This window comes from Antechinus flavipes, chromosome 3, assembly GCF_016432865.1.
Source record: "Antechinus flavipes isolate AdamAnt ecotype Samford, QLD, Australia chromosome 3, AdamAnt_v2, whole genome shotgun sequence".
Lineage (NCBI taxonomy): Eukaryota > Metazoa > Chordata > Mammalia > Dasyuromorphia > Dasyuridae > Antechinus > Antechinus flavipes.
The window spans coordinates 236,177,203-236,190,174 of NC_067400.1; the positions used below are offsets into that span (position 1 = coordinate 236,177,203).

Genomic DNA, 12,972 nt, shown 5'->3' on the forward strand with positions numbered 1-12,972 from the left:
CAATTTGGAACTATGGCCAAAGGGCTATCAAACTGTGCATATCCTTTGATCCATCAGTGTTTCTATTGGGCTTATATCCCAAAGAGATATTAAAGAAGGGAAAGGGACCTGTATATGCAAAAATGTTTGTGGCAGCCCTTTTTGTAGTGACAAGAAACTGGAACAAGAAACTGGCCCATCAGTGGAGGAATGGCTGAATAAATTATGGTATATGAACGTTATGGAATATTATTGTTCTATAAGAAATGAGGAGCAGGCTGAATTTAGAGAGGTCTGGAGAGACTTACATGAACTGACACTGAGTGAAATGAGCAGAACCAGATCATTGTACATGGCAACAATAAAATTATGTGATGATCAATTCTGATGGACATGGCTCTTTTCACTTATGAGGTGATTCAGGCCAGTTCCAATGGTCTTGTGATGAAGAGAGTCATCTACATCTAGAGAGAGGACTATGAGAACTGAATGTGGATCACAACACAACATCTTCACTCTTTTTACTGTTGTTTGCTTGCATTTTTCCTCATTTTTTTTCTTTTTTGTTGATTTTTCTTGTGCAAGACAATTGTATAACTATGTATGCATATATTGGATTTAACATATATTTTTACCATATTTAACATATATTGGATTACTTGCCATCAAGGGGAGGGAGTGGGGAAAGAAGGGTGGGAAAATTGGAACACAAAGTTTTACGAGGCCTAATGTTGAAAAATTATCCATGCAGATGTTTTGAAAATAAAAGGCTTTAATAAAAAAATGAATACCTGACAAAATGCAACAATACATAACAACAAAAAAAATCCCACAAGAATTCTTTGTAAATGAACACATTCTCTTTTACTTAAGACGGCCCTGAAGAGAGGTATCTTGTTTTCTCAGAATTGTGTTGTACACAAAGAAGCACAGAAATTGTCACACATAACCACCTCATGTTACCATCCCAGAAGTAGATACAATGGTTGTAAACAGTTATGTATTGTAAGAAGAAGGAACTAAGACTAAGGAGAAGAAGTAGTAGAGTACTAAGGAAAAGATGGAGTACTAAGTTCACGAATAAGACTGTACTACTATTCTTCCTGTTTCATACCCATTGCTCAAAATAACTTTCTCATAATTTTATGTGTAGATTTTTTTCTCATCTCAATTTTCAATTTAAATCCATACAATATTTATTAGCCCCGAATCTTGAACAAATGAGCAAGTCTTCAGGCAAATATATTCTTTCTCTGTATAAAATATACTTCATCTCTTGCTAAAATTCCTTCACTTTCTTTTTCTTAAACCATACTCCAGAAAAACCAAACCTTAAAAGGTGACACTATTTTTTTTACCACTAGCATTTCTCATGTGAATGTTCCTTCCCTAAAATCATCAATAACAAAGTATGATGAAAATATCCCCCCAATTCCTTTAGCTTCCTGGCCAGATCTTCAAAGTCCCTTCAAATTATTTTCAAGTTTCTCCTGGAATATCAATCACCAAAATTGAATAATAGTCAGCAACTGTGAAAGATTCCTCGTCCAAATTGTTAAGAAGGCAAAATTGCCCTCTAGGACTCTACCCCACAAACTTCAATATTAGTTCTTCTTCTGCCTTCACTTTTTTTAGTCCCTTTCCTTAGGTTTACATACTCTCATGATATTGTCTAGTTATAGTCCTTTTTTTGCCCTATAAAGTTGGGTCAAAATAGTTTTCATAATTTAGCAACACTCCCTTAAAGATAAAATTTCAAAGGATTGAATTTCTAATGATGAAAACTTAGATAACCAAGTAGAATGACTTATAAGGTATATATGTACTTATTTATTTATTTTTTGGGGAGGCAATTGGAGTTGTAACTAGCCCAGGATCACCCAGCCAGGAAGTGTTAAGTGTCTGAGGCCATATTTGAACTCAGGTCCTCCTGACTTCAGGACTGGTGCTCTATCCACTGTGCCACCTAAATGTCCCTATGTACGTACTTATGAAAAGGATCTATAGATGTCTGTCAAAACATAAAATATATTGTAATCACCTTACCCAGGGGTGGCCCCGTTTTGAGTACAGTGGAAAAAGCAGAAGAATTGGAGTCAGGAAGATTTGTATTTGATTTGCACTTCAGACACGTTAGCTGTGTGACTCATCTAATATATATCAACCTTATTTTTAAATACTTAAAATGGGGATGATAAAAAGGTAGATACCTCAACAAGGATAAGGTTGTTTTGAGGATCAAATGATATATGTAAATTGCTTTACGAACCTTAAATCTATTAGCTATTATTATTCTTGTGGGCAGAGAACATATTTTTTGTATCTGTTCCATAATACTTAGCACAGTGATAAGCATGTAGTAAGAGCCTCCAAAATAATTCTTGACTAACTAATATCAAGAATTAAAGTATTGTTATTGTGGGATGCCATGTAGCTACATCAATCTAGTCAGTTTTTATGTTTTGGGGTATGATTTCTCCCAGCAAAGCTACATAAATAAATCAAAATTAAAGTACTGTTATTGTGGGATGTCATGGTTTTATGGTATGATTTCTCCCAGTGGATAATATACCTACATCCATTGTCCTTATTCAAGTTTGTCCAGCTCAGGAATTTTCAAATTCCTCTTATATTTATCTATAATAGACATATGTGACACACAAATCTTAACGAACACAACTATAATCAAGTAGCCATGAAAATGGAAGAAAAAAAGGCAGAGAACATGATCCCTGTTCCCTCTTACTTCTTTAAAACTGATATCCACAGAACAGAATAATCAATTCTGAATTTGCTGTTACAGGCAAATAAAGTTTTTTTCTTGTATATAGAAACAGATTTGGAACTAAAAATGTCACCATTTCCAATTCTCAAAAGAGCCAGGCTCATCTATTTTGACTTCTTTTTATTGTAGAACAGAGAAGGGAATGCAGTGACTATCAGACTTGAGTAAAAAAGACTCCTTTGGTGCAGTCACTTCGTGGATCTCTCACTCTCTAATAGAGAGCAAAAATTATTTGCCTATAGGTATGGGCTTATACACTCAAGGCTTGACCCAGCCAACTATGACCTTTTCTTTTATACTCTGGAGAAAATGATTTTCCTTTGAGTTCACAGATAGACCAGGATTCCCTTTTGGCTAGCTATCTTACAATACATTCACTAATAATTTATTCTAGATAAGCAGCTACATTTTAATACATATACAAGTAGAGCAATGTGATCCACAAAATGGTTAGGAAGTCCTGATCATGCCAACATTTTCTAATTATGATGATTCTTCTATTGGGAGGTCAGGGATTGGATTGGAAATTATTAATTTATTTCCTCCAAAACTGTAACAGAAAGTTTTTTTTAGTATGAAATCATCTTGAATCATCTTACTAGATCCTCAAAAAGTAGTAAAACACAAGGGAAATCTTTACAATTGTATTCAAGGGAGACAAGATTTCAGATTCTGCCTCCTACATTTACAAGGCAAGTGACCATGAAATTAGTTACTTATTCTCTAAATCTTGTTTCCTCATCCACAAAAAAGCATTTTTGGGAAGATCAAATGAGAACATATCTATAAAGTGCTTTGCAAATCTTAAAATACTACTACTATCCAAAATTTTTTGTCACTGATATGATACAGATGATGAAATTCTAAAACTATAATAAATTTATTTTTAGTATTATTCTTGAAAGTTAAATATCACAGATATGTTAAAAAAAATCATGCTCATGCTCACTTTTTACTAGAGTTGTACCTTTGACTTAATTCATTTCTATTAAAACTCTTATTTAAATACTAGGATAATTAAAAGCAAAACAAAAATACATATACTTACTTCAGCCTTTATTAAAGATTTTAACTTATTAATGTCACAGTGATTCTCTTGGTTCTTCTGTTTTAAATCATTAAGCTCAGCTTGACTTTCAGCCAATTTTTTTGATAAAACCTGTTTAAAAACAAAACCAAAAACCATTTTTCATAAATGTCGTATCTATTTTTTAAGAATATAAAGAATATAGGAAGATCTTATAAATTCATACTTTTTGGGTTTAAAATATATACTGAATGAAAAGAGAAAACATGTAATTAATATATTGATCTTGATGGATGTTTATGTAACCATCACAAAAAAAAATAGGCCTTTTCAAAGTATAAAATTTGTGGGAAAAAAATCACAGAATAATACAACTAATGATTGTGAAAAAAATTTGCAATGATGAGGGAGCTATAAAAGTGGATACTAAAAATGATGAAATAATCTTTCAACAAGATACAAAAATTAGTATAAAAATATAGGAGAAATGTTTAATAATAACAGGTACAAATTGCCTAAGGAACTGGCTGATACTAAGAAGAGAAACAAGAACATTTTATGATTAAAATAAAGATACATAAAATGAGCTACACCCAACAAAAAATAAAATAAACATTCAAATACAGAATTAGGTTAGAATCTAAAAATACAGTCTAAATAGAATTGCTCTTAAACTATGACAGAATATTCTTTTTTCCTGTCATTAAAAGAGGATCTCCAATATAAAGAGGGGAAAGGACCCATATGTGCAAAGCAGCTCTTTCTGTAGTGGCAAAGGAATTGGAAATTGACTGGATGCCCATCAATTGGGGAATAGCTGAATAGGTTAGCATGTATGAATATAATGCAAAATTATTGTTCTATAAGAAATGATGAGCAGGCTGATTTTAGAAAAGCCTGGAAAGATTTACATGAACTGATGCTAAGTGAAGGGAGCAGAACTAGGAGAACATTGTACACTGTAACAGCAAGATTATGTGATGATAAACTAGATAGGCTTAGTTCTCAGCAATGAGGTGATCTAAGACAATTCCAATAGACTTGGGATTGAAAATACCATCTGCATTCAGAGAAAGAACTATAGAAACTGAATGTGGATCAAAGCATACTATTTCACCTTTTTTTTTTGTTTGTTTGTTTGCTTTTTCTTTCTTGTGGTTTTTCCTATTTTGGTCTGATGTTTCTTGCACAACATGCAAATATGGAAACGTTTAAAAGACTGTACATGTTTCACCTATATCAGATTGCTTGCTGTCTTGGGGAGAGTGGAGGTAAAGGATAGAGGGAGAAAAAAATTGGAACACAAAATCTTACAAAAATGAAAATTGAAAACTATCTTTACATGTATTTGGAAAAATAAAATACTATTGAGAAAAAAGAAAAGAAAAGAAAAAAGGATCTCCATTTACTAAGACATCTACATATCCTACCTTACAGTTTTTTCTTACTTTTTAATAGAAAATAATAGTTCATTGTCATTCCTGTCACATCTGGTTTTCATTGAAAAAGTAAGTGGAGGTTAGTTATGAGCAAAGGTCTAAATCAACCCACATTTTCTTAATCCTAATTTAGCTAATTATGACCTACATTTTGCAATTAAGATAAAAACTGAATTTGCATTTAAAAAAGGATTCTATCAGCAAAAATACCTGGTTTTCCTGCTTATTTCTGGAGACTGCCTCTTGAAGTTTATCATTGTCACGAGCCAAGGCCTCTCTTTCTCTAGCAATCTGAGCAAGCTCATCACTTGTTTCATCCAGTTGTCTACGCATCCTGGAAATGTCTTGTTCACACATGATAAGAGCTTCAGTTGACTGTCTATTTTGCAAGTCAATTAGGGACATTAGGAGTATTTTACTGATGCATAATAAAAACAATAAAAAATAAGACAATTCCAAAACATTTGAGTCTACAAAGATAGATGTGCCCCAAACTGGAAAACTAAATGTATAAAATGTATGTAACATTATTACAATTTAAAATAACAATGTAATTTGAATTTTTATTTGTTAATTCTGTAAATCTTTGGTTCTTTACCAAAATATTAAAGAAGTGAGATTTACCTTGATGCCTGCTCCATTTCAGCAATGATATTCTTCATGCCCGAAATTGTCCTTTCCTTTAAAAAAAAAATATTAAGTAAAGTTTATTTAAAAATTTTTTCTGTTCAGATTAATCCAAACACAAAATGTTCTTCTTTTAGTTTTGGTCCTCTCTCACTTACTTGGGATATAAATCCTCTTTCTACCGTCTTCAACATTTAATAACAAGTCTAATCAATTTGGGTATATAAACTGTTTTTTAAAAAACCCTCATCAAAAGAAAGATACATTTTGATATAATTACATAGGACTGTTGTCTCAAATATTACTGTGGTCAAAGTCTTGGGTGCTCACTAACAGAAAGTTCCCTATTATCTCTATAGATGAGAGCCAGCGAGGCAGAGAGACAAAGAAAAATGGAGAAGAAAAAACAGAGTATAGCGGCAAGCAGCAGGACAGGTCTTGCTGTTCTATAGTAAGTCTGAGATATGGGCCATGGAAAAAGACATAGTCACATAAACCCAAAGACAACAAATAATGGGTAAGGACTAGAATACTATTTAACTGCTTTGAAAACTGGAAAGGAGTCTGACAGAATTGAGGTTTAAATTAAAATCTTCCAACATAAAGTCATAATATGTTGCAATTAATTATATGACCTAGGTTGGTATAATAAAAATCAGAGCAGTAAGTAAAGAATAAGTTTTGCAGCAATGGAGATGGGAAGACATAGAATATAAGCTAGGCCACATTCCTGATCAGACAATGCATAGGAAGGATCATTCAAGATAAATGAACCGTTTTTGGCACTGTGAAATTGAAAAGATTTTGCACAAATAAGAACACTGCAGCTAAAATTAAAAAGAAAGATATAATTGGGGAAAAAAATCTTTGTAAAGCTTCTCCGTTAGGGCATAAGACATATGAGAAATTGGTTCAAATATATGAGCGTATTAAGAGAAATGCAAGTTAAAACAAATTGAGATTTACTGGCAAAGATGACAAAAGAGAAACATGACAATTGTTGGAGGGGCTATGGGAGGACAGGCACACTAATGCACTGTTGTTGAAGCTGTGAATTAGTTACAACTTTTCTAGAAAGTAATTTGGGACCCAAGCATCACTAAACTATGCATAGCTATTAAGTAACATCATTAGTAAGCATGAAGAAACATATTACTAACCATGGCAGGCAATAAACCAGAGATACAGAGAGAAACCTTATTCTGAGAGGGCTCTTACAGACAGAATTTAAAACTGATTTTTTTTTTGTCCTGCCATGCTCATTTCTTACAAGCAAGAGAGCTTTTGTTGAGGAGTTTGGGACAGGTTGGTGGATGGTAAAGGAGAAAAAAGGAAAAAATGAGTATTAATGAAAAAAATACCCTATAGAAAATTCTGAATATACAAACAAACAAGACAATGTTGTTATAATCATTTAAAATATGACAATTTAAAGAAGTGAACTTTGTGTAATAGAAATTTATTTTCATATGTAATCCCCTTTTTTATATCCTAAAGTTCACATTTATTTCAGTCAATAAACATTTATTAAAAACCTACAATGTGCTGGGAATATAAAGACAAAAGACAGTCCCTGCTCTCAAGTTGCTTACACTTTAATGGTGGAGACAACAGCAAACAGCCATATACAAACAAGCTCTATGCAGGATACATTGGGAATAAGCAACAGAGAATTAAGGTACCAGAATTAAGGGAGATCAGGAAAGATTACTGATAGATGGTGTTTCAACTGGGACTTGAAGGAAGGTAGGAAAGTGAGAGACAAAGATAAAGAAAGAGAGTATGTCTTATTTGAGGGCTAGCAGGGGAACCAATGCCTTTCAATCAAAAGGAAGAGAGAGTTGAAAGGTTAAAAATGACAGGTGAAAGCTGGGGACAGGTTATGAGGCTCTGAATGCCAAGGAGGATTTTATGTTTTATCATGGAGGAAAAGGGAACCACTGGAGTAGGTATCATAAGATTTTATCCTTCAGATCAGTTTGACAGCTGATGGAAGACAGACTAGGCAGAAACCAACCATTAGAGTATTTCAATAGTCTAGGTGAAAGGGGATAAGGGCCTAAACCAGGGTGGTAAAGGTATCAGAAGGAAGAAAAGGTTTATGTGAGAAATTTTATGAAGGTTAAAATTGATATAAGGCAGGGTATAGAAGGGTGTGTAGATTAATGTGGGAGTAGGATAAATTATATAAATTAATGGGAATGGGATAAAGAAGAGATCCTTGAGTGATGTGTCAAGTAATAGCAGGGAAAGCTAGCACATAGAAGTGAAGTAGAAGAGTTATCAAGGATGGGAAACAAGAGATATATACAAACACAATAATGATCAGGAGTAGAATTTATTAGAAAAAAAAAGTAGGAATAGTAATCATTAATCTCAGACAAAGTCAAAGTTTAAAAAGATCCCAAGATATATTGTCTTGAGAACAGGTTAGATATGAGGCAAAGGGGTTGCTGAGTTGTGAACTTGGGTAACTAAGAGGATAGTAATACCTTTCCCAATGATAGGAAAGCTAGAAAAAAGAAAAGTTTTTTTGGGGAAAAAATAATGAATTCCATTTTGGAAATGCTGAATCTAAGACATTCAAGAGACAGTAATTTTAAAGTCTAATAAGACCATTGTAGATATCAAACTAGGAATTGGTAAAGCACTTACAGCTGGTTAAGTAAATCTGAAAATAATCAGCAAAAAAGAAAATTGAATCCATGGGAACTGATGAGATCAACAAGTGAAATAGTTATATATTATATAGATACAAGAAAAAAAGACCTAGAAAAGAGCCTTGTGGAAAATCTGGTCACTTGGATAAAGATCCAACGGACTGAGGAGTGGTCAGATAGGTCAGGAGAGAGAAATGTCACAAAGACTGAGAGAAGAGAGTGTCAGGAGAAAAGGGTGACCAAATATTGGCTGAAGAGAGGTCAAGAAGATTGAGGATTAAAAAAGGCCATTTGTTCCTACAATTAAGATACTGTTACTAAAATTGGAGAAAGTACTTCTGGCTGAATAAAGCAGAAGTCAGAAGCCAGAACATAAAACATTAAGATAAAAGTGAGAGGAAAGGAACTGGAGTTACTTACTGTAATTAGCTTTCTTAAGGGGTTTAGCCACAAAAGGAGGAGAGATAATGGGATGAGCTAGTAAGTATGGATGGATTAGTAGAGGTTTTGGAAGACAGGATGAAGAAATTAATATATTGATAGGGTTCTATAAGTAGCTATTATTTATTGAAAGATAATTCTGAGCACACAATTTTTGTAGAAATAAAGTCATCACTAGATTAAATTACACATCAGAAGATTCTGATTAAAAGTTAAGCTCCTAAGGATAAGTTCCTCTCTCTTTGGCTATAAATATTTATTGTATTTCTCAGAAGCTGTTTGTTTTAAATTAATTGTAGAGAATAAAGCAATCTCCCTTTGATAGGATATAAACAAATTCTAACCAAATAGAATAATAAAACTAATAGTTGCCCCACTGTAGAGGGCCACAGATAGTGATGAAATATAAGACCCTTCAGCCCAGAGGGAACCTGCTGACAATGTTTGCTTCGGCTCCCTATCCTGCTAAGGGCTCTCAGCTTTCCTGAGAAGTTAGGGGGCAGTGATAATCTGTACTGTATTTGAAGCAGAGTGATACCAGGTGGCAATCTACACATATAGCAAGTTGTTTATGTGGTCCCTCATGCGCAGTAGATACTTAGAGCATGCACAATGTTGCTTTGGTTATATAAGGGTATGAAGGTATGAGGTATGAGGTATGAAGAGGGAAAGACCTTGGAATAAACAGACTCCATTTTTCCACCATCCTTGGGAGTCTCACCACATCACTCCTTCACTAAGAGGTATCTTTTGTTTTAACCACCCCAGCATGGAGGCTCTAGAAAGCCTAGAAAGTTTTGTCACCCCAATTTGGGGGCTCTAGAAAGCAGGACACAACACCCCACCCAGGAAACGTTCCATTATGCCCCAGCCATGCTCATCCTCAAAGTTGGCAATAACAACAAAAGTACAAGTAAAAAATCCTAGAAAGCACACTGGTCAAGTGATCTGCCTTGTTTAACTGAATTAATAAACAACACAAATGACGATAACAAAATAATTCAAATATGCTAGTCACATTAAAATCACACAAGATCTTGTATCAGTGAGTACATTAAAAGACTACAGATCTTGGAATATTGAATATCAAAGAGCAAAAAAGAACTAAGGTTGCAACTCGAAATAGCATACCCAGCAAAGTTAAGCATAATCCTGAATGGAAAAAAAAAATATTCAATGAATTGCCAGATTTTCAGGATTTTGTTACAAAAAATGCTTGAACATAATAGAAAATTTGACATATAAGAACCAAGAGAAACATAAGGTAATCATCAAAGACCAATTTCAAGGAACTCAAATAAGGATAAACTGTTTTTGTAAATTGCACATATAAGATTTTCATTAGTAACTGGGTAGTTATAAGGCAGGGTATAGAAGGGTGTGTAGATTAATGTGGGAGTAGGATAAATTATATAAATTAATGGGAATGAGATAAAGAAGAGAGCCTTGAGTGATGTGTCAAGTAATAGCAGGGAAAGCTAGAACATAGAAATGAAGTAGAAGAGTTATAGGGAAAAGGAAACAAGAGATATATACAAACACAATAATGATCAGGAGTAGAATTTATTAGGAAAAAAGTAGAAATAGTAATCATTAATCTAAGACAAAGTCAAAGTTAAAAAAGATTCAATCAAAAGAGAGAAACCTACATTATATGTCAATGATATTAATATTGTTTTAAAGTGATATGAGATGAGGAGATGAGGGAACCTTCAGAGAATAACCTCAATTTTTCAGTAAAATATGAGACAAAGTGATAGCTGAGTGCGTAGGTGAAGTTATGGGAAGTTTTGGAGAGATGAAAAGGTTTGGAAGATTAGCTATAGAAGTGGAACAGTGCATTAATTAAGGAAGTGTAAAAGGATTGCCATGTAGTAGTGAAGGCCCAGTGGAAGTTATGTAACAAACTTATAGTGGACTCAATCAATATAGTTTTGTGATTTTCTCCAACTTCATTCAACAGCATGTGTAGGAACAAAAGCAGCATCCTGGAGGTAGGAGAGGAGAGGTGATACAAAGGAAGGCTTTGCAAGGCAGCATTGGTGATAAAACAAGGAGACTTAATAGAAAGGACTGGCTCACCACAGAACTAAGACAGAAGGATGGAAAGCATAGTGTAATAGTGAAAGATCTAAGGGGTTAAAAGTGAAAGTCATGATGTGAATGAAAAATAAGGTCTGTGGTCATAAGGCAGAGGGAAAGATTAAATGAAAATAGGTTAAAATCAAATAAAAGAATGTCAGAATTTATGAACATGTAAGTGATATATATGTGGGTAATGGCAAAATTAAAAGTATGACCATCTTTCTGCATAGTTGAAGTAGAATAGTTAGGGAAATAGGTATATGAAATAAGAAAGTTGAACTGTTAGCTTAGGATGTCTGAGAGAGTATCAAAATGTACATTAAAAGTTTCCCACTATGAGAGAAACTGAAAAAGGAAAGTCTTTGAGCCAGGCACTGAACTTCCTGAGGAAAGAAAGGGAATGTTCTGGAAGTTGGTAGAGAACAGCTACTAAAATTTTTATTGGGTGACATAGAGATTGAGTGAATCTCAAAGGAGAAAAAAGTGATAATAGTGGAAGTAAAACCTGGAAGTGGCAATGAGGAGCAAGGAGTATTTCAGCTCCTTCACCTTAAACACTGTGTAAAGGGAGAAAGGAATGAGTAATAATACAATTAGTACTGAAAAGAAAGGTTAAGTCATCCAGAAGAGAGCCAGGTCTTGTTGACAGCTAGAAAATGGAACAAGTTTGTTACATATAGAACAGGTATTCTAGCAAACACAAAAAAAGTGGTGGTTAACAATTTTTTTCCTCAATAATATTTTATTTTTCTAAATATATGTAAAGATATTTTCAACATTCATTTTTCTAAGACTTTTTTGTTTTTTCTCCCTTCCTCCCCTACCTACTCCCTCCCCAAAACATAAGCAATCTGATATAGATTATATATGTACAATTCATTTAAGCATATTTCCATCTGTCATGTTGTGCAAGAAAAATCAAACCAAAAAAAGGAAAGAACCACAAAAAAGAAAAATACTTTTCTTCGATCCATATTTGATCTCCATAGTTCTCTCTCTGGATGCAAATAGCATTTTCCATCCCAAGTTTATTGAAATTGCTTGAATCACTGAATTGTGGAGAATAGCCAAGTTCATCACAGCTGATATCACATAATCTTGCTGTTATTGTGTACAATATTCTCATAGTTCTGATTACTTCAGCATCAGTTCATGTACAAATCCTTCCAGGCTCACAATTTCTTATAGAACAGTAATATTCCATTATATTCATATGCCATGGTAGATAACTTTAAGGGCATTGAGAAAGAGAGGTTGAGGGGATTAGTTGGTGGGAGATGGAGAACAAGGTTCGAATGATGACAGCTGGGGTTTCAGAGTCACTGGAATAGGAAGGATATGACCAAGGAGTTGTTGGTAATCACAGAGGAATGCATTCAGGTAGATATTCATTTTTGATAGGGGTTTGGTCTCAAGGTGTTGGTAACTGAAGAAATAGTGTTATTTTTCTTTCCTCAAGGCAAATGGTTAAGCTGAAGACATTACAGAATATCCTTTCTCTTCTTTTCTGAAAGAAAAGTCTAGTGCTCAATGTGAAGATGTTTCTCCTTCCAAAGGAGGCAGAGCAGACAGAAAAACTGGCATGATGGAATGGTGTTATATACCCTTACTTCAAAACATTTGTTGATGTTTGTTAAGTATATGATCTAGCCCTCCTGATTCTCATTTGAACTTGAAAGTTGAATCTCCAGAGACAAGAACATTGGATCACCTCTGGGGAACTAAACTTGAATTCCTAATAGTCAACATATTTGCTTTGTTGTTTTTATTATTACTTTAGTATTTTTTGTTTTTCCCTGTTACATGTAAAACAATTTTTAATAACTTTTTATTGACAGTACATATGCATGGGTAATTTTTTACATTATCCTTAGCACTCACTTCTGTTCCAACTTTTCTCTTCCCTCCCTTCACCCCCTCCCCTAAATG

The 12,972-nt window shown here is 33.8% G+C and overlaps 1 protein-coding gene across 7 annotated transcripts in view; it reads right to left on the minus strand.

The window, feature by feature from the left end:
* Positions 1–12,972, minus strand: part of TSGA10 (testis specific 10) — a 103,543-nt gene that overhangs the window by 15,678 nt on the left and 74,893 nt on the right. For all 7 annotated transcript variants that reach the window (XR_007951817.1, XR_007951818.1, XM_051984702.1 and 4 more), the window contains exons 12-14: positions 5,855–5,910; positions 5,441–5,609; positions 3,813–3,923 (exon numbers count right to left, since the gene is read on the minus strand). Coding sequence is in view for 5 of the 7 variants with exons in the window: in XM_051984702.1 (XP_051840662.1) it covers positions 3,813–3,923; positions 5,441–5,609; positions 5,855–5,910 (336 nt within the window). In the remaining 2 variants the exon portion in view is untranslated. The remainder of the gene's footprint in view (positions 1–3,812; positions 3,924–5,440; positions 5,610–5,854; positions 5,911–12,972) is intronic.